The sequence below is a fragment of the Amblyomma mixtum genome, chromosome 10, assembly GCF_055824585.1.
Source record: "Amblyomma mixtum isolate Tamu chromosome 10, ASM5582458v1, whole genome shotgun sequence".
Classification (NCBI taxonomy): Eukaryota; Metazoa; Arthropoda; class Arachnida; order Ixodida; family Ixodidae; genus Amblyomma; species Amblyomma mixtum.
Window position 1 is genome coordinate 74686399 of NC_143021.1, and position 21892 is coordinate 74708290.

General features: G+C 48.0%; 1 protein-coding gene across 1 annotated transcript in view; it reads left to right on the forward strand.

The window, feature by feature from the left end:
- Window positions 1–21892, forward strand: part of LOC149326148 (uncharacterized) — a 45787-nt gene that overhangs the window by 16263 nt on the left and 7632 nt on the right. Inside the window, exons 5-6 of the mRNA XM_089563777.1 lie at window positions 77–157; window positions 3865–3976. Of these exons, the coding sequence (XP_089419903.1) occupies window positions 77–157; window positions 3865–3976 (193 nt within the window). The remainder of the gene's footprint in view (window positions 1–76; window positions 158–3864; window positions 3977–21892) is intronic.

The following is a 21892-nucleotide window of genomic DNA, read 5'->3' on the forward strand; positions in this document are numbered from 1 at the left end:
TAGCAAGTGCTTGTACCGAAGCAGAGGATCCTCCCAAGTTTTATCGAACGTGAATTGCCCCCACCTCACTGTTTAGGAGGGATACATCAAGACCTCGTGCACGGCGAGCCTGACAGTCTTGGAGCTCCCTTGCAGTGGCCCTCATCGCCTTTACTGGGTCAGTCAAGATGACTTGCAGCCACTGGAGAAAATCATGCAGTCAGGTGAAATCTGACCACTGACGGCTTTTCCTTTCCATCACAGATGCCATGCCACTGTCTGAGCACATCAGCTCTTTCCACACTTTGTAAACATAAGACTTTGCTACATTCAGAACGGTGGTAATGGACCTGTCCGAGCCTGCATCTTCAGTGCACGTGTTTCTGGGCTGATGGGGCTCTCAGGGGGAAAAAAACGGCTGTGAGGCATCTTGAATCGGGGAACTAAGGCGGTGGGGACAGCAGAAAACCAGCTCAGAACCGAAAGTGGACGATTTTGCCCATGGGACCACACCTTTTTGATGCCACACTGTTTTCACCAGGGAGAGGTCTGTGTGCCACTTCCTGTGTTGTGTGGCCAGAGGGGCAAGGGCTGCCTGGTGTTTCATTTCCTTCGTCAGCCTGTACGCCTCCATCTTGGAATGGACTGCACAGTGTGACTGATAAGGTGTCAATATACAAGAAGCTGCTCACCTAGTCATATGTGGAGAGACTGCTGGTGTCTATGGCAATAGGGGATAGCGTTCTCAACAATCTTGTGACCCGCTAGGCAAGAGTTCTCCAGGACTCTGAGGATGGGGTGTGCTATCACTTCAGGAAAGGCCAGGCCAGGCGCCTCTGTTTTCAGTACTTTTGCCAGGTAACGTTTTGCAGTAGTATCATCTGATTTAGCTATTTCACTTGTTTTATCAGTTCAGGTAGCTATTAGAATAGTTCAGTGAGCAGAAGCTGTGATGACGATGCCGCTTACATGCTCCATGCGATGTTTATTCAAAGCATCTTTTCAGGACTGCCTTACAAGCAGGTAAAATTCACTGGCTACATTGATGTAGTGCGTAGCTATTTAGGCAGGGCTGTTTATATACTCCCTGTCTATTCATTTGCAAAGTTTTGCAGCATCGGAAGGCATTGCTGCAAGGTGATACGAGTACATAAACCGTATATCTGGCTAGGAATGTAATGGACGATAAATCATGCTCACAGGTGGTGGTGCAACAGCTTTTTCCACCCTGTTATTTCATGTGCAAAAAAAGAGCCATTGTTGCATTAGCCGGGCCACATACTTTCCAAGCCTTCAGTGCACATATAACATAGGGCAGAAAAAGGAGAGTGGCACGAAGAGAGTCAGAACGTGTGGTGCTCTCAATTGAAGGTAGCAGTGGTGATGTCATACAGTGAAAGCTCGTTAATTAGACCCCCGTTAATTCGGAAAATCGGATAATTCGACGCGCACGCGAGGTCCCTACAATTGTACATAGGAGTCTATTCTATGGGGTGAAACTCTCGTTAATTCGAACAAATTTTGCCGTGCGTCGGTTAGTTCGACTTCACTCCGCAGCCCGCCAAGCCAAGAGCAAAAAGAAAAAAACACTGCCGGGGCTACTGTACGGCTGATAGGCCATCTGTATGGTCATCGCCGTCAGCAGCGTGAGCGAGGGCTAGGGGAGCGAGGTTAGCGGCGGCCGCGGCGGCCGAAGCGGCTGGCGTCTTTTTTTTTTGTGCTTCGCAGCAGTCGTGTTGGTGTCGTCCACTTAACCCTATCGACAGCAAGTCTCCTTTTGGCGTGTGTCGTCGTTTCCACGTGTTCTTGCTGCTACGATCGCGGTTATTTAACCATAAGGCGGCGCCTTTTTTGGTAATTACGCGCTTTGTCAGCGTGTTTATTGGGCTGCTTGCTGTTGCTGTTTTGTTGCGACTGAGAGAAGGGTGAAAGGAAATTGCACGGGCCTGCCTACTGGCTCAGCCGAGCAACCACGGCTGCCTAGTGCAGATAGAGGAGAGTTAGAAGATCAGAGGAAAGATAAAGAGAAAAGATAAGACGGGTGTTGCAGCAACAACCGCGAAGGGACGCTGGCTGAAAGAACAGATAAGCGGCCGAAGCCGCGCTCGCTTTACCTCCTCCGCGCGCTGCTTTCGTGTGGGTAGCGCGCAGTGGCTGCGCGCCTTGCCTTTGTGTCCTGTCAGGTGACCGAGGATGTAATATAAGTGACAGGCGCTGACAACGACGATTCGTCAGAAGGTGACGATTGTGAGCAGTTGCCCCAAATGCTGAAGTGCACGGTGAAAGAAGCCGCAGAAGCCTTGTCCGTGCGGGAGGACTTCTGTGAAAAAATCCCTGACGGTGCGTGTGCCGCGCAGCACCTGGCAGCTGTTAGAGCTATCGTAGTCGCTAAAATTCGCTCGAAAAAGCAGGTGACGATAACAGATTTCTTTGCCAAATAAAGGTTGCGGCAAACATTGTTTTTTGTTGTTCATTCGATAATTCGACATTCGGATAATTCGACAATTTTTCGCGGTCCCGTCGGTGTCGAATTAGCTTTTACTGTATCTGGCCATGCTCACAAAATGCTCTTCAGTGGCTCGATTTCATGCTCCTGCAGTGTGATAGATGGCTCACTAACACAGGCGGCACCGCTGAGGTTCCTATGATTATGAAAGGCTTTCACTACCTTTTAAACACTTTTGATTACTATGTAGGAAGGTAACTTGGCTGTCCACTGGTATCTGTTTACATTTGTGTTCTTGGCACAGTAGATAAACTTTTAGGGAGCTAGTAGAAGCCTGTCATTTTCATAGTGCTGACACCACATACGTTACCGTGCCATCTGTCACACTGCAGTAGCATGAGATTGTGTCATTGCAGCGCATTTTGTGAGCAAGGACAGATATGATATCATCACCATGGTAACCTGTATATGTTGCTTTCCTATTCGAATAAACCAGTGGGAAGTTAGCACCTGTTCTGTCCTCCTTTGTGTCATCCTCATTCTGTTGTTCTATGTTCTACAAACAGAACCAACTCGCCCAGCTTTCCATTATTCATCGATCACAACCACTCTTCTCAGAGGCAAAGTGAAGTGGCAGAATGCACCATCTTTGGCAAAAGTAAGCAGGCTGTCTTTACGGACTCTCATGGCTTATCTTATCCAGGGGGGGGGGGATAGTGCTAGCTGAGGTTCCTGTCAGTCATGTAGGTTGTGCTCGCAGCCGACGAGGGCTGACGACCACAGCGTGACGATCCGCCGCCAGCCTGCATTTTCTATGGTCACAGCTACCTGGTTACATTTGGTAGAGATGGTACTGTTTGTTAACACTGGCCAAATTAAGGTCTGTATTATAGGAAGTTCTAACCTAGTGTTCGTTCTTTGTTCTTAAGATTTGCCATCCTAAGCTGTGTTTATTAGCTGCTTGTCACTTTGAAAATAGTAGTCATTAAAGGCAAAATGTGCGGTAGAATTCTAAGCTAGTTTTCAACTTTCGAATTCTCTCGATTCACTCGCCATGAAGTTGCATTAAAGTGAAAGGCTGTAGCAATGCCCCTTGAAAATTCCTGTGGCTGCACTTCGTGAAGTCAGTTCTTTGCTGGTCACAACCGGCTCATCCCTTTCATGTGCTGCAGCACTGTTTTCATGGGCGTGGGAGGAACTGCCAAAACTGGAAAGCAGCGCGGCAAGTGCTGTTATGGTACAATAGTAGTGAAGCGTTGCTCTCTGCGCAAGCCACCCAGGTGGCCTGTGCGAAGCTCGTGCCTGTGCGAAGCACTGGCATTGTGGTCTGTATTCGTTGTCAGGAGTATCCAGTAAAAACCAGAAAATGGTGGCTGTTGCAAAAGGGCATCATTGTCTAATGCCACCAGCTCCTACATCAGATTGTGCTTCTGATGCAGCATGGCTACACTCGATGGTTATGTACCGGAGCCACAAGCACCACCACTGCCAGTTCTCGGTGGTCCCTGACTGGCCGGACGGTGTCTGTCTGTACCACACCAACCATGTCTGGTAAGTGTGGCTTTGTTTGTCGTGAAAGGATGAGAAGGAAATGCAGCCATTGTTCAAGCTTGCTGAATGTGAAAGGTTGCTCCTTGTTCCTGGTTGTTCCTTGGAACAGTCTGGATTAGTCAGGTTCAGTCTTGGAGCTGGCTTTCTTGTCAGTTAGGAGGCAGTCTGGCACAGGATTAAGCCCACATGTACAGAACATCCCTGGGCGGCTGGCACTATCTCGGGAAACAGCACAATATCTTGGATCACTTGGTTGTGGATACTACTGGATAGCAGGCCAGAAAAAATATAGAAACTTTGTGCACTCGTTCCATTAAGACATCAGGCAGTTCAGAGACAATGCACAGGGGATACTTTCAGGTGATATTGTCATACACCACAGATGGCATTAAGGCAAGGGTGCTTGCGGATGCACTGAAAAGCAAACTGTTTACTTGCGCAAACTGGTGCCCTTAAAAGAGAAACTGGACTTAGTAGCAGCAGTAGCAAGATGCTCACTTCGTTGGCTTAGACACGATAATGGCCAAGCCTGTTGACTGCGCCCTGTTTAAAATGACTGAACATTCTCAGTAAGGGGCACATATCTTCGTAGAAAGTCCCATGTGGCACAGAATTGCCTGCTCATGACTGTGAATCTTTGAACACAGTCCAGCAGCATTGACAGGGATGTGCACAGATTACTCATGAGTGATAAGACCTTGTGATGCCAGCGACAAGAAATGCTTAAGAGACATTTAAAAATGTAAATATAATATAGCACTGCAGTACAAAAGCTCACATTGAGAACCTGGATGGATACACAGATTGTAACGGTAACCTCAGGATAATTCTATATGATGACAGCACTATATTTTTTTAGAAATCCTTTTTCTTGCAACAACTTGCTTTTTTTTTGTACTGATGCGAATAGATTTAAAACGGCAAATAACAGAGAACCTGGCTGCATGGCTACTTGTAGTGCTTTGCATAACTCAGTGATGACGTCATACAGATTAATAGCAAAGCTTGCGCAAAGGGTTGAATGGCTTAACTAGCTTGTACAAGCAGTGACCCACTTATGAATTTTTTTCAGTGACCAAAAACGTGCCTTGCAGTTTGTTTTCGTCATCCAGAGAAGGTGTGTCAGTGAGCAGGTAATGTTTGCGGTGTTGCAAACACAGTGTTGGCTATGGGAATCTGCTAAACCAGCAATCATATCTGCATAGTCTGTTATAGTCTTTGTAAATGTAATAGTAAATGTAAATGTAAATGTAATAGTCTTTGTAATGTACAGTATGTATGTGCAATCTTCAAATGAACCATTTCATCGCCATAATACTCATTCTCTTTAGAAATGCTCTCTCCTTCAACACTTACACTTTGCTGATTGGCATTATCGACAATTCTTCATAAGGCTGTCAGGGGCAGCACCATGTTGTAACGTATTGTTTTCTTTACATAGTGCTAAAGTCACGGTGAACGGGTGACTGGTTATGGTTCAATGCAGGTCTCCATGCACTGGTTGGAAAGCAGTGGTGTATGTGCAGGAAGTTTAAAGATAACAGTTCTGCTCATTGTGTCCAGTGAGCACGTAGTGAAGCATTGATGGAGATGGGGAAAGATAGTGTCTCTGGCGCTATGCTTGTCTCGAAAGAAGATGAGTATTGTGCAGTCTTTGATACCCTAAAAAATTATTAGATGTAAGCGTACCGTCGTAGCTCAGTAATCAGCGAAAGCTGACTGGAATTAGCTACAGAGAGGTATGGACTGGCAGGTCCATTTCAACGTTTCACAGGCGGCTGCCCATATGGGCATCTCACACTTGGCCTTCTTCCGCATGAGGTCTTCGGTTCGATCAGGTTCCCGGCACACTTCACGGACTCCAAGGCCTGCTTGCACGAAGCAAGTAGTCTAGATCCTCGTGTTGTCTCAGTCGCAGTCTAAACCCTGCGTTGTTTTTGAGGAATGGAAAGGTGGATAACTGGCTCTCTGCGTCACTGGACCTCTTAACCACACTTTGAGGTAGATGGTGTCCACTTAACGCATTTCGCATAACCTGTGGCACGGCTGCAGTTGTGCCCCTAAACTGCTTCTACTGAATGGCTTGGACAAAGCTAATATAGCTTCCACTGTAAAATACATCGCGATGAAAGCGGTTCCTGTCAGCTTTTCTGGGGTCATACGGCAATTCATACATTTTTTCTGGTCCCTTGAAGTTGAATAGTGAGTGTTGCTGTATTGTGGAATAGTGATGCACTTCAATTGCCTTGTTTGGAACCTTGTTTGGTCTAAAACGACAGTTGTTTCGTTTGTATGTAAGCATGCCCCTGTTGATTTTTGTTCCTCTCCCATGATGAGGGTAGCTTGAAGAAACTAAAGAGCAGTGGGATCTTTGTGTTTTCACGGTGTGAGCACGGATGCATTTATTCTACCGTCGAACAACAGTTACAAACAAAGGGCTTGAAATACAGACGGCGGCGTCTCCGCTCGCGGCTGAAGGCTCTCTCTCCGCCTCGGCACTCCGAGAGGGAACGCACGGAGCCAGTCAGGGTTGCCAGGCCACTTATGAGTTTGGCTGTTCCAGGCGGCGAGTGGCTTGCACCTCACATCCCACCCCGCCTGCAAGTCCAAGTCCTCTTGGACAGGAACATTAGTCTACTAAGGCAATGTCGTAGTCAAGCAGTCGCTTGGGTGGTGCACGGTGACGCTGAGGTCGCTGACTCGCTGAACCAGTTGGCTGATCCGGCTCATTGGTCATAGGTGGCATTTGCTCGGCATTGTCTTCATCAGGACTCGGGATAGGTTGCACGGCTTCGCATGTGGGCTCCACTAGCACTGGGTCAAAGTACGGAGGGTGGTACAGTTTCATTTGACTTATGTGCACTGTACGCGCATCTGGTGAGGATGTGGCGGAGTTCGTTATGCGCCGAACGTCGTAGGTGACGGGCGTCCTTTTCCGTGTCACCTGGTAGAGTCCCTTGAACTTTGGCGCGAGCTTTTCAGTTCCGCCAAGTACTGGCTCTTGTCTTCGCACCCAGACAAAGTCTCCGACGTCAAATGAGGCGCTGCGGTGGGTGCGGTCGTAGATTCTCTTGCGGTTCCTTTGAGCTTCCTGGGAGTTACTCGCAGCCTCGCTGCGAAGGTCTGGCAAGTTCATAAGCCTGTCACGAATGTCGGCGGCTTGCGTTGTGCGGACTTTCTGATATGGGAGTTTCGGCAAAAATCCAAACAGAAGCTCGAATGGCGAAAATCCTGTATTTCTGTGGCGGGTTACACTGACAGCGAAAGCTGCTTCATCGAGTTTGGAGACCCACAGTGCCTGATCATTGTTGCACAGTTTTCGGAGGACGGTCACAAGTGTGGCATTGGCACGTTCCACCAGTCCGTTGCTAGCTGCTCTGTAAGCTACTGAGAAGTGTATGTTCACACCATGCATATGCATGAAGTTCTTGAACAGGTGTGATTCAAATGACTTGGCATGGTCACACAAACAATGGTCAGGAGCACCGAACCTGTAAAACACTGAGTGGAGATGTTTCAAGGCGTCTTTTGCAGAGGTTGTAGGCACAGCAGCTGGAACAATATATCTCGTTGAAAAGTCAGTGACATTAAGTATATATTTGTCCTCTGCTGGGGTCATTGTGTATTGCACTGAATGGAAGTTCTGTTGTCGGCATAAAACACATGGGACCAACTGACCGTGTGGTAGGGCGGTTGTACACTTGACATAATTGGCAAGCCTGAACATAGTCCCGTGTTGTGGCTGCCATGCGCGGCCACCAATAACGCTCGTGAGGCGTCCATGTGACCACTGGCATCGTGTACGAGCTCGAGAACCTGCTGCTGCATCTTGGCGGGAACGACAATGGTTTGTAGCTCCGGGGACACAACCTTGCACAGAATGTCATCAATAACGACAAAGTCTCTTCGCCTGAAGTAAGCCTGACACGAATGGCCTTGCAAGTTTCATCATCTGCCTGCATGGCAGCAAGAGTAGCTGTGTGGGGGACCGTAGCACAGGAGTACCGCGATAGCATGTCGGCCACGCAGTTCTGGCGTCCTGCTCTGTGTTCGACCGAAAAGGCAAACTCGGACAGGTCGAGCAGCATTCTAGTGAAGGCTTGAAGTTAGTTGTCAGGCAGGCTACTGACCAATTGTCGGTCAATAAATGAAACCGGCGGCCCAGCAGATAGTGTCGCTCAGTAATGGCCCAGTGTACTCCCAAACGTTGCTGTGAAGTTTCCTTTCAGGCTCAGTGAGTGACCTACTTGCGTATTCAATCACCACATCCTTGTCGTCTTGGCGCTGCGTGAGTATCGCTCCGAGGGCTGTTGCTGATGCGTCTGTGGTGACTGTTGTAGGTGCCTCATTGTGGAGGTGTCCCAGTATAGGTGCTGTTGTAAGTGCGGAGCGAAGGGCTTCAAAGGCTTGTTGACACTGAACTGTCCACTCGAAGTCAGCCTTTCGGATGGCAGCTTGCAGAGGTGCGGCAACCTTCGAGAAATTCGGGATGAAGCGCCTGTAAAAGTTAGCTGTCTGAAGCCAAGATAACAGGTGCTTTGACGAGCGTGGCGTGGGCATGCACATGATTGCGGCAATCTTTGATGGGTCTGGCTGTTTCCCTTGTTCCGAGATCATAAATCCCAGAAACTTCACACTGGGGACAGCAAACTTGCATTTGTTCAAAGAAACTTTGAAGCCGGCTTGTAGAAGGAGAGTGAGGGTCTCGTCTAGGAGATCGAGAAACTCTGGAAAGTTATCACCGAACACGATGATGTCGTCAAGATATGTGCGTACACCACATCTTGACTGTCGGGCTTTGAGTCGAAAAAATATTTGGTGCATCGCTTTCTGGAAGGTAGCTGGTGCATTTTTCAACCCAAATGGCATTCTTGTCCCCTTGAAGGTTCCCTGGTGCGTGATGAAGGTGGTTTTTTCTTGGTCTTCATCTTTTACTTTAATCTGCCAATAAGCGCAGCAGAGGTCAAGGATTGCAAAGAGAGAACTTCCTGCTAGGTCGTCAAAAATGTCATCAGCGCGAGGCAGTGGTTGGAGCACATTCATGGTCATCCTGTTAAGAGGTATGTGGTTGACACATAACCTCTTCTTGTCTTTCTGCGTCACGACAATGGCAGGAAATCCCTAAGGTCCAGATGAAGGACGGATGATGTCATTTTGAAGAAGAGATGCTGTTTGGGTTTCGAGGAACTTCCGATCACTGGCTGTGTAGCGGTATGGTTGCCGTCCATAAGGCTTTGCATCCGGCAGTAAGTTGATCTCGTGCTCGATGCCTTCATAAAGGCCAATGTCATCAGGACTGGTAGCGAAGAGACGTGAGGGGCGGTGCACTATTTGCTTCACTGCTTGCTGTTCTTTGGGCTTGAGTTGGGTCCCGATGATGATATCAGGGAAACTGTTGGGCGTGGATGAACATGGCTCAGAAGGAAATACGCTGCATGAGGCTGGCTGGGCTGGGCTCTTGTAGTCTGCTGGCTGAGTTTGAGACTGGGCTGCCTTGTTGAGCTTGCTCCACACGGGCTCGTGTTCGTCTGGTTCAAAATCCACTTGTAGGGGTTCGCTGGTGGTATGCGGTGGGTCAAAGCGGGACAAAGTTGATGTTTTAAGTATCACTGCGTTGGACATACGCGGTAACAGTTCCTCTTTGCACAGCACGACAGTGTTTGTAGAGGGCTGGCAGATAACAGGAAGGTATGGTGGTCTGAAATGAAGTTCCGCTTGAGCAGCATAAAACCAGTCCTCTCCCAGAATAAGGGGAAGGGCATTTCTCTGAAGGACTGCGGCTTCCACAATTGCAGAGAGGGGGCCTACGCTGATTTGCAAGAAGACAGATCCCTGAGGCGCGACGGAGGCTCTTCCTACGACGAGAAGGGGTGGCTTTGTCCACGGCTCTATGCTGAGGTTTTCAGCTAGGCTGGCAGCGAGGATAGTGACGTTCGAACCACTGTCTGGGAAGGCATTGATCTCTCCAAGGCCCTTGACGTGAGCGGTGATAACCGCACACCTGAGCATGGATCCAAGCAAAGGGTCCTCAGTGCGGCCAACACAAGCTGTTGGCGTTTTAGGGATTGTTTGCGTCTTGTCTCGGGAGGGCTGTCCTTTCTCAGTGCAGTTGCTAGCCAGATGGCCCTTTTTCTTGCAGCTATAACATACTGCTTCGCTTAGGTCTTGCCCTCGTCTGTAGGCAGGTGCACCATACTTGGAAGAGATTGCCTCGTACCGATGTTCTTGGTCAGCAGGTGGCAGGTTGGATATTCTTGAGGGCGGCAGCCTTCCACGGTTTGGTTGCTGGTAGGTGCTATTTTTAGGTCGGGAAGGCTGGCGGATGTCTGCAGTGTTCTCGGTCGTAGCTGTAGCACTGGAGGTGATAGGATGCGGCTGTCGACTTAAAATTGGCGCGGATGGCTTTGTCAGTCTAGTCATGCGGGAGTGGTCCATGGCACGATCAACTTCTGAAGCGATGCTGACGAAATCCTGGACAGTCTTCGGGCGTTGAACGACGATCGCTGTAGCCACTTGCTCATCACGGATGCCCTGAATTAAATATTCGATGCGCTCTTTGTCAGTCAATGAAAGCGGGCACCTTCCAATTATCTTGAGCTTGGCGAGAGTATAGGTAACCAGGCTCTCACCGGGGCTTTGCTCACGCGCACCGACAAGTTCCTGCCACTGTATAAGCGACAGTCGCTCGCCGAACTGCGCTATAAGCGCTTCCTTCCACTCTGACCAAGTTTTTAGCTGGTGGCCAGTGATTTCCTTCCAGTCAGCGGCTGGGCCACGAAGTTTTGAGAGGGCGATGGCTAGCAGGGTAGCGGGCTCCCAAGAGGCAAGCTGTTGGGTGCGCTCGAGATCGTCTATCCATCGGGTTACGGATAACCCTCCGTCGCCACTGAACGTCGGAAGCGTTGATGACAAGTCCGGCAAAGTTGTTACGTGCACTGCTCTCGTAGAGGCTTGTGACAGTGACAAAGCTAGTTGATTTTGAAGGTAGGCGGTCAAGACATGCATATTCTGTACGGGGTCGGCGCTGAACACTGGCATAGGTTGGAAAAACTGGTCACCTTGAGTTGGAGCGGGCTGCGTCTCGGTGACTGATACAGTTGTTTCCGGGAGCAGGACTCGTTTTGCGGCAGTGTCAGCAAGGATGCGAGAAATAAGTTCGTCCTTGGAACCAGTATTGTCCAAATTGCGTTGCGATAGTTCATCTCGCAAGAATTGCGCTGTAAAACCAGCGAGGTCCGAGGCTGTGGCTTCCTCTCAGTTTATGAGCGGCGGCGGCGGCGGCGGTGAGACGGGCGTTGGGCTTCGGCTGCTGGTGCTCGACACACGTTGACTCTGGCTTTCGGTGAAGTGGCTTGCGGCTTCGAATGGGCGGGCTACACCGAGGTTCGGGACGTCGACTGCGCCATATGTGAGCACGGATGCATTTATTCTACCGTCGAACAACAGTTACAAACAAAGGGCTTGAAATACAGACGGCGGCGTCTCCGCTTGCGGCTGAAGGCTCTCTCTCCGCCTCGGCACTCCGAGAGGGAACGCACGGAGCCAGTCAGGGTTGCCAGGCCACTTATGAGTTTGGCTGTTCCAGGCGGCGAGTGGCTTGCACCTCACAACGGACAGTCTCTCGAGGTTTCATGAACATGCTTATTATATTAAGAATGCTGCATCTTCCCTGCGTGGTTTTGCTAGCAGGACCACATGTGGGTTCAGTGATTCCTGTTGTTTGATAAGATCGTTTCGTTCACTTGTGTGTTGTAGGCTAGAATTTACATTGGTTATTTGAAACTGCTTGATACTATGCCCAAAACGAGAGTTGAAAATGTTCAATGCCATTTTATTTGCATGTACTTTTGGATTGTTGTATTCATCCAGAAAGTGCAGAAAATTTGTCTTATACAAGGGGGAAGTTGGATCTGGTCTTCCTTTATAAGTGTCTGTTTGGTCTTACATGCTTCTTGACATTTTGGAATCAGCTTGTCTTAATACACAAACAAAATGACTTTGGCATCACAGTCTTTTTTCACCGATGACATTGTGTCATACTTAGCCTGTAATATGTACACATGTACACACTGATGCAGTCAAAGATTCCTTGCATAGTGACTTTTGTGTGTCCTTCATATTCTTTAGTCCTGCCTGGACCGTAAGCGGTAGTGGTGAATATTTTTTTAACCTCTGGATGCACTTTTCTTGCCTCCAGCATTTCTTGCATGAGCGACTGCTTGTTCTGCGTTAAAGGTCTTATAAGTGTTCACATTCTTAGCTGTTCTGAACCTTAGTTGCACAGTCAAGTTCAGCTTGTTTCCCTACTTTTGTAGTCATTTGCGCTAACTTTCTTGTCGTTCTATCTTTAGCCTAGTTGTGGCACCTGTGCTTGAGTCATCTGCTGTGCTGTGGTAAATGAATGAGTAATTTCCTTCTTCCTGGCATCCAGGCAGTGGAGCAAGGTCAGTGGATGTGTCTGCACGTGGACTTCTTTGCTGCACTACGGCCGGGAAGGCTGCATAGAGGCCACCCACTAAGTGTTGCAAAAGGCCAAGGAGAGCTGTGGTGCCTCCGCATTGATCTCAGGATATAGTTGTTGATTTGCTGACAGGCTTAACAAGGGTCACAGCTTTCACTTGCAGTGCTCTCCGAGGCTGCCTTCACTGGCTCTCGACTCGTGTGTGGTTGTTTGAAGAGTGTTCGAGCTGGCTGGTTCGGTCATGCCGGCTGCGCTCTGTGCCTGGCATCCACGTGCTGGGCTCCCCAGATGTGTGTGGTGGCCATTGGTTCGAACGAGTTGGACACCTTCCAGCTGCTGGACAGGCTGTGTTGCACCGCATCTGCAACCTGAACCCACTGCAGCACCCCTCAGTCACGCGGCTGTATGCGGCTGACCATCCTGTCTCCAGTATGCGAGAGTGGACTGCAGCCATCATGCAGACCCCCCCGCTTGCCCAGCAGTGGAAAGGGGAGCAGCCACCACATTTAATTATTGGATGGATGGATGGATGGATGGATAGGAGCGCCCCCTTTGAAACGGGGTGGTGGCAATTGCCACCATGCTCAGCTTTTCTATCTTTATTATTTTTTTGTTCAACTGTGTTGGCAATTCTCATTAAGAATCGCCATCATCTTTACCTGCAGTTTCCTACAATTCTAACCTTATGCCACATCTCTGCTTTTCAGCCACCAATCCTCCAATCGCTTTTTGCTAACTTCCACTGCAGATTTATTTACATGACCATTGTTATCTTTAAACCCTAGGGCCTCAGGAAGAGTGACTGTGCCTGCATCGACATCCGGATGGATACCATCACATTTGATTATGAGGTGTTCAATTGTTTCCACAGATCTACCACACACTGCACATGTGTCATCTTCTCGTTAAATTTCTTTTTGTAGCTGCGCGTTCTAAGACACCCTGGCATAGCTTCAAAAAGTAGGGCACTGCCTCTTGAGTTACCATAGAAAAATTCTTTCCTGATCCGCCTTTTCCAGAATCGATATAGTTCTACACAGTGTTTCTTTTCCATTGAATTCATCCAATTTTTAACTTCCGCATTTTTAACCTGTCGTTTAATGCTCTTTCTTTCTCCATCCTCATGACCGGCATACTCACTGGTTAGTTTTCTAGTTCTTTTCCGCCACTGTCAGTCAACGCTCTTTCTGTATAAATATTTAAATACCTTAGCTGCCCACCTGTTATCGTCCAATTTCCTCTGGCGTTCTTCATATAGTATTTTACTCTTAGCTTCCCGTGCTTCGAACGATGCCCAGCCCATATCCCCTTGTACTGCCTCGTTTGTGGTTTTGCCGTGGGCACCTAGTGCTAATCTTCCAACAGCTCTCTGATTTACATCTAATCTCGACTGAACGTCTGCCATTAAGCACAGAACCGCATTGCCAAAAGTAAGTCCTGGCACCATTATTCCTTTCCAAATACCTCTTAGTACTTCATATTTGTTGTACCCCCATAATGCCCTATGTTTCATTATCGCGGCGTCTCTTCGTCCTTTTGCCCTAAGCGCCTGTTCGTGCTTTTTCGTATATATCTGCCCTTCGTTTAGCCTTATCCCGAGGTATTTTTATTCGGCCACTTTGGGTATTTCGTGGCCTTGTATTTATTTATTTGTTTATTAGTACCTCAAAGGCCCACTAGGGGCATTACATGAGGGGTGGGCATACATATCATTGAAGAAAAAATTACCGACGATTACGTTACTTCCTAATGCGAAATTTGAGCGCAGCAAATAAGCTGTTTCACCTTTTCGATAGTGAGTCAAGCCCAGCTGCGGAGTTGGTTTCAGGGACAACGCCGCCGATGCCGACACAAACAATATGATACCCTCGCTTCCGCAGCGCTAAGAACCAGGTCTAGCCGTGGGAAGGTGGTCACGTATTCGTCGACGTGCCGGGGCCTACGTGAAATAACCGGCGCGTCGGCAACTGAAGAGCACCCTATCCGCCACACAAGAACAGGGGGGGACCCTTTCCTCCTCTTTCTGCATGGTGGCGACGGTGTTCTATGCATTCACGTTATCTTGACTCTCTAGCGGCGTCAGCGGCATCCAGTGGTATCAGTCGGTCGTTATCAGTCGGTCGCTGCTAGCGCTGGGGGGATGAAAGGGGGGCGGAGCTGGTTACGAGGCCGACGCCGACGCCGACGCGAAACCCAGGAACGGACGCCAAAGAGCTGCGCTCTAAAAAATCAGTGATGAATGATTTGAAGTATTCCAGGCCAGGATGGATGAAAGCTTCAGCGGGGAGGTCGTTCCAGTCTTGCGGTCTGGGCGAAGAATGATTTTAGGTGCGCAGAAGTAGATGCTCGAGGTGTATGAACAGCTTTCGGATGACTGATGCGAAGTGAAAGGCGGTATGCAGGGGTGATAACAGATTGGCTGAAATGCGAATGATAAGACTTGTGGAAAAGGCAGAGTCTGGCTATTTTTCGACGGGATTCAAGGCTGGGGAGGTTAGCTTTTGTTTTCAATGCTGTTACGCTCGTATGATATGAGTAGTCAGAATATACGAATCTTATCGCGCGGCTCTGGACGCACTCAAGGGTTTTGGCTAGGTTAATTTGTTGGGGGTCCCAGATTGAGCATGAATATTCAAGTTTAGGACGGACAAGAGTTAAATAGGCGGACAGTTTTACGGAAGCAGGTGCCAAACGCAAGTTACGCTTTAGATAACCAAGAACACGGTTAGCTTCGTTGGTTATGTTCATTATGTGGGTGGTCCAAGAGAAATCCTGTGTAAAGCTAATACCTAAATATTTATATGAAGATGCGTGTGTTATCATGGAACCGCGAAGGGTGTAATTGGGAGTAGGATACGATTGACGACGATGAAATGATACTAGCGTTGTTTTATTAACGTTTAAAGACATCAGCCAGTTTGCGCACCACTCTTCCACAAGTCCTATGTCGTACTGCAGATGGTAAGTGTCTCTGTTACAAGTGATGCTCCGGTAGATGACGCAGTCGTCGGCGAACAAACGAACGGTGGATGATAGATTACTTGGGAGGTCGTTGATGTAAATTAAAAATAGTAGAGGTCCTAAAACCGTGCCTTGAGGTACGCCGGAGGTAACAGGGGAGATGGAAGATGCATGATTGTTAGCCCATACAAACTGCTGACGGTTAGTCAAAAAATTCCGGAGCCAATCGTATACTAGTGGGTGGAGGTTTAGGCGCGAAAGTTTAAATAAGAGGCGTTCATGGGAGACTTTGTCGAAAGCTTTTTCAAAGTCTAAGAAAAGAGCGTCGACGGGTGTGTTCGTGTCCATACTAGAACTGATGTCATGAGTAAAGAGGGCCAGTTGGGTAGAGCAGGATAGGTTTTTCAGGAATCCGTGTTGAGAAGGGTCAAAAAAGCTGACAGACTGCAAGAAGGTCATGATGTGTGAGTAAATTACGTGCTCCATTAATTTAGAGGGAACGCTAGTGAGGGAGATGGGACGGTAGTTCTTACTAGATGATGGGGGGCCTTTTTTGTGTACTGGGATGATTTTCCCCACTTTCCAGTCGTGGGGTACAATACCGGACTCGAGTGATTGCTGGAAGATACGACAAAGAAGAACAGCTACAACGTTTTTAGTATTCTTGAGAACTTTTGTGTTAATTTCATCTATACCAGCAGATGAGGTTAGTTTCATAGAATCAATCAACGCGATTATTCCGTTAGGGTCGAAACGTATGTCAGGCATAGGGGGGTAATCAAAATAAGGATAGTCAGGCATGTCGCCTACAGGATCGTGGGTAAAATTGGATGAAAAGGTATAATTTAATGCTTCAGCCGTGTCAGTATGTGGAATTGGTGAACCGTGTTCGTCGCAAAGCGATATTGGCGGGGTTGCTTTTGGGTTTATAGCTTTCCAAAATTGCCTGGGGTTGTTGTGAAGCATATCAGGTAATGTGGATGAGAAGAAGGTTTTTTTGGCTTGTGCTGCGTGAGAAAGAAAGTTCTTTTCGGCAGTATGATACCTTTCCCATGCGCGGGCGTCATTGGAATGATTTGCAGAACGAAAGAGCCTTTTCTTTTTGTTAAGCAGCCTTTTTAACTTTCCGTTGAACCATGGCGATGATGACCGTGTGGTGACTGTTTTAGTAGGGATGTAGGTGTGGATGAGCTCGCGCATTTTATCAGTGAACAGAGACCAGTTAGTTTCGACAGAGCGATTTGAAAAGTTCGAGAGGAGAGAGCTACAGAATTCCGTGAGGTCGTTATTCATGGCATCATAGTCACCTTTGTCGTAGAGCGTCAATGTTTTCGTTAATTTTTCAGGGCGTAATAAAGGACTGTGATAGGTGCCGTAGATTACCGAGTGATCACTCAAGCCTGCTAGGTGCGTAAGCGGTGAAATGCTCTCAGGATGAGTAGCGAGCACGAGATCAAGAATGCTAGAAGAATGATTATCCTGCCTAGTCGGGTTGGTGACGAGCTGAGACAGATCAAATGTGAGGCACGAGTTCAAAAAATCGCTCTCGATAGTATGCTTGTTTAATGTTGTTGCAAGGTCATTCCACGCTATGAGAGGGAAATTGAAGTCGCCAAATATAAGCAAAGGTGTGCGCGGATATGAGGTGGTTACGGACTGGAGCGCATCGTGAAAGTGCACGACAAAAGAGGCATCAGCGTCAGGAGGCCTGTAGCAGGAGCCGATGATAACGGGTGGGTTAAATGCTTTGGAGCCAACGAATGCGATTTCCAAACACGAGGTGACGTTTATGGGGTAGCAGAGTAAGCTTTGATGGGTGGCAATTAAGACGCCACCGCCACGCCTGTTCTCGCGATCATGGCGGAAGATATCATAATTAGGAAAAATGGAAGACAATTCAGAGTTAGAAACGGAAGGATACAGCCAAGTTTCCGTTAGTACCACTATTTTACTTTCGGTGGTGTGAATAAGGCTGCGCAAAGAATCAGATTTTGATAAAATGCTTCTGATGTTTGTGTAAATGAAAGGTATACACTTAGCATGGGATTTGGAGCGCGACGCGGTCTTTAGCTATGGCTGACGTGGAGCAACAGTCTGACAGGGGACGACAGTCTGGGAAGAGTGGTCAAAAACGTATGTGGTGTTATCTGCAATGAGTTTGTTATATCTTAATTTGTAAGTTTTCTTTTCGGATTTGGCGAATTCAAGGAGACGTTTGCGGACTAGCCGGGTTCTAGATGAGTAATCTTCGGATATTGCATATGAAGAGCCTTTAAGGTTCTTGGCGCGTGACATGACAGATTCCTTAGTTTTGAAATGAGCAAACGCTACAATTATGAGTCGAGTTTTGTTACTTTGGTAGCGTCCAAGCCTGTGTGCGCGTTCGATGTCGGTAGTTTGGATGGTGATATCAGGTTTTTCTTCGCAGAGCTTAATTACGTGTTTTTCAGACTCGTCCCATGTCTCCTGAGCTGCATCTTTCAAATTGAAGAAAAGAAGATTAGAGCGACGGGCCCTGTCCTCAGCATCATCCATCCTGGCCGTCACGATAGTGATTTGTTTAGCGTTGTCTTCAGCAAGCGTCCTCGTGCATGCCACTTCAGCCTTTAGATCGACTAAAGAGGAGCAATCTTCTTCAATTTTAGCGAGCCTTTTGCTTATCTCTTCGATAGCTTTGTCGGTTTGCACCAGCTTGCTGTGAATAGTTTTTACTTCATTGAGGAGCGTATTCTGCCCAGATCTAATCTCGTCCAAGGCGTTTAGCACGTCGGAAGACGCTTGCGTAGACGTGGAGCGGGTGCTGGGTCCGGGGTTAACTTCGATATCGCCGGATATGGTAAGAAGAATTCAAAGAATGTGAGCACAGTCGTAAGCAACAGTAAGACAGTAATGTGGGCTTGGCAACGCGAATAAACCACGATAGCGCGTGCACGGGGCAAATAAGGAAAGTTGATTATTTACCTGCAGAAGGAGCAGAGGATGCGAATGAGCGCGTGCCATCGCGCGTGCGTTGCCGAGCCCACTGAAGGAAGGCGCGAGCCAGTTCGTCCTTATATTGAGGGGTGTTGATCTTGTTGCCGATTCGGCTGATGAAAGCCGCGAAAAGGGGGATGCCAAGCTGTAGGGCGGTTCGGTTGGGGGCGCTGTAGGGCAGAAGCCTTGAGGGGTGGTGGTCGGTCTACGGGTGGTCGGTCCTGGGTCCGTACTCGGGCAGTCGGTAGGCGTAGAAGTGCAGTTATCTGCTGACAGCGGTATCAGCAGGCAGGAAGCATCAGGGGCACGAGGATGGCTTTCCGGAGCAAACATCAGCATGATAGCCTGCAGAAGGAGCAGAGGATGCGAATGAGCGCGTGCCATCGCGCGCGCGTTGCCGAGCCCATTGTAAGCACCCATTGTATTGTAAGCACCTGGCCAGTTGTATCGTTAAAAATCATCGCACCTGATTTAGTTGCGCTAAAACTGAATCCTAGAGCGTCTCTTTCGTCTCCACAGCAATTAACCAAAGTTTGTAAATCTTCCTGGCTATCTGCTAACAGTACAATATCGTCCGCATACATTAAACCCGGCAGTCGCTGCTCAACTACATTTCCGCCTAATCTGTACGACAGATTATAACCCAGATTACTTTCTTCTAGCCTTCTTTCCATATTTCCAGTGCAATGCAACGCCCACTGGTGACATGTTGCAAGGCCTACATTGTCAAATTTGAACTGTTTGCTCTTTTGTATTGCTGCACACATGCTTTCTTTTGCTTCGTCACTAAGCACCGAAGCCAGAGATAGTGCATGCCGTCGAACAGTAGCACAGACCCATTTTACGATTTTACGAATCTTGCCTGAAGTCTTGAGGAAAGTGAAGTTTATTTGCGATAAAAGATCTGAAATTCTGGAAAAAAAAAAAGACACCGTTGTCGGTGGTAACCTTGCACCACCACGACAGATATGTATACCATCTGTGAAGTTAGGAGAAGCAGCTGGAAGATTGTATACTGTAAAACATTGTTAATTCAACCTAACTAAATGAACGTTTATTCCTACTCCTCCACCCCGGTGAATTCAGACAATCCGGACTGCTGCCACAGTCGTGCCAAACGTTTGTGTAAGATTATGGCGTCAGGAGGTCGTTTTAGTTTGGACGCTCAGGGGCTGGCATCGGTCAGTTCGGACGGGCTCCCAAAGTGGTGGTGTGTCACGTTAGGACATTCTCAGCTAACCGATCGCCCGTATACGAGGGGGTACCCAAAAGAAACCGGACTTATTTTTGTTTGAACTTATTTGTTCACATTTTCAGCACAGACCTTTAATATCCTTCAAAGTACTCTCTACTTACAATAATACGTTTGTCGAATCCTTCATTCCATTTTTCAATACATTGTTTAAATTCATCTTTTGTGATGCTTGACAGTCCCTCCGTCGTTTTTTTCTTCACCTCAGCAACATCAGCGAAACGCTTTCCATTCACCTGTCTTTTCATTCCACGAAACAAAGAAAGTAACACGTGGCAAGGTCGGGTGAGTATGAGGGTTGAGGAACAGAGGTCATGTCATTTTTGGTCCGAATATGTCGTAGAGACAGGGCTGTGTGAGCAGGGGCATTGCCATGGTGGAAAAACCAGTCACCCGTCTGCCACAAATCAGGCCGCTTCCACCGAACACTCTTGCCCAATCTTTTCAAAACATCCAAGCAGAAAGCCTGGCTAACTATCTGACCCTGCGGAACAAATTCTGAATGGACGAGTCCTCTCACGTCGAAAAAACAAATCAGCATTGCTTCGAGGTTTGGTTTCACCTGACGAGCTTTCTTGAGGCGAGGTGAATTTGAAGTTTTCCATTGGCATGAGTGTTGCTTTGTTCAGAATTTAATTCAGGAACACTTGAGTTGTCCCCATAGCATCGTCCTTGAACGTCTTTCTGAATATTTCAAGAGTTTCCGTTCCACTTTTTCCGAGAAAAAATCAGAATTTCACCGGCGCACGCTGTTCACGAACATCAGCCGTTGCAAAAACGACGCTCACACAAAACAGTCGTCACTCTAAAACTCTGCCTGAACTAGTCTGACCTCCTTCAGCGATGGCACTCGGCTTACTGACTCTGAAATGTTCGTTCTATGCGCTCCTAGCGGCAAAACGCGGTACCATAGAAGCTGTGCCGATTCAAAAAATTAGTCCGGTTTCTTTTGGGTACCCCCTCGTATATGTGTTCAGGCCTAAACTGCATGTGGCATGGCTTATCGGCGCCCCTCCGACATGCGTGCAGCTGCAGGGGTTTTGACGATTCGCAGGCCCCCGGCAGTGGGCAGATAGAGAGTCTGGCCACATAGTGACGTATTCAGAGCTTCGTCGCCAGCCTGAAGCAGAGGCAGCTGTCAGTTGTGTTTATCAGTCAGCCAGCTGAGGTACACACTGATTAGGAAAACAATTGGTTCGTCCCGGATATTTTAAGAGCATTAGGTCTTACTACTTAAGTTCGTCAAGGACGTGTCTGTCTGCAATGATGGTCAAACTGACCAAAACAGTCACCATGTGACCATACTATCTCTCATTGCAACAGTGCACTATACTTCCAATCCATTATATATGTGCAAGTATAGCGGCCATTGAAGTGGGACTCCCCCGCGACCACCATTTTCATAAAATTTGGGGGTCACCTGTTTGACGCAGATTGATTAAACTGGCGTCAAATGACTTAGCATGTTGCTGAGGATAAGATTACTAATTGAGATGAAGCCTAAAATATGTGTGGCATTCGCAATAGCGACTTATCTGCCCCTGAACCTGATTAACTGTTGTAATGAGGAAATATACCAGATATATTGAAGGTGGCTGTAACCACAATTGTAGTGCAAAATCCATTAGGTAGACGGTGTTTCTTGGGATGTTTCCGGGAAGCAAACATCCACGGATGTTTGGATTTGCTCGCCTTCTTCTTTCTGGCACCTTTGCGGCACTTTCTGGCAGCATTTGCGGTTTCTGCAAGCTTCGCTAAATCTTTGAACTGCTTTGCAGGTTTGCTGGTATCGACTGACTTGCTTCGATGTTGGCCCTGAAGATTCTGCGTCCAATATCAAGCTGTTTTCTGGAATTGACTGCCCCTCATCTACGCCTGCGCAACCATATCGTCGAGTGCTTCATCGCATCGAAGAATACGCCCCCTGTCCCAACAGAAAGCCCAGCTATATAAGGATCCGTCTCCGGCTTTTCATCACTTTCTGGCAGCATTTGCGGTTTCTGCAAGCTTCGCTAAATCTTTGAACTGCTTTGCAGGTTAGTTGAATTCAATTTTCTCTGTTCTTCGCCTCTTTTTTTCTTGCCGCCAGTGCTGCCAGCTGCGGTTGTACTTTTTGTTGCTTGTCAAACCCGTTTGCAATGCCGACGAATGTCGAACTCGCAGAAAGAGTTGAAGAACTAGAACTGTTACTTAAGGGAAAACTTGAGGAAGTGGTGACCGAGATCACTGCAGAAGTTCTTTCGAAACTGCAGGCTCCTGGTGGAGACGG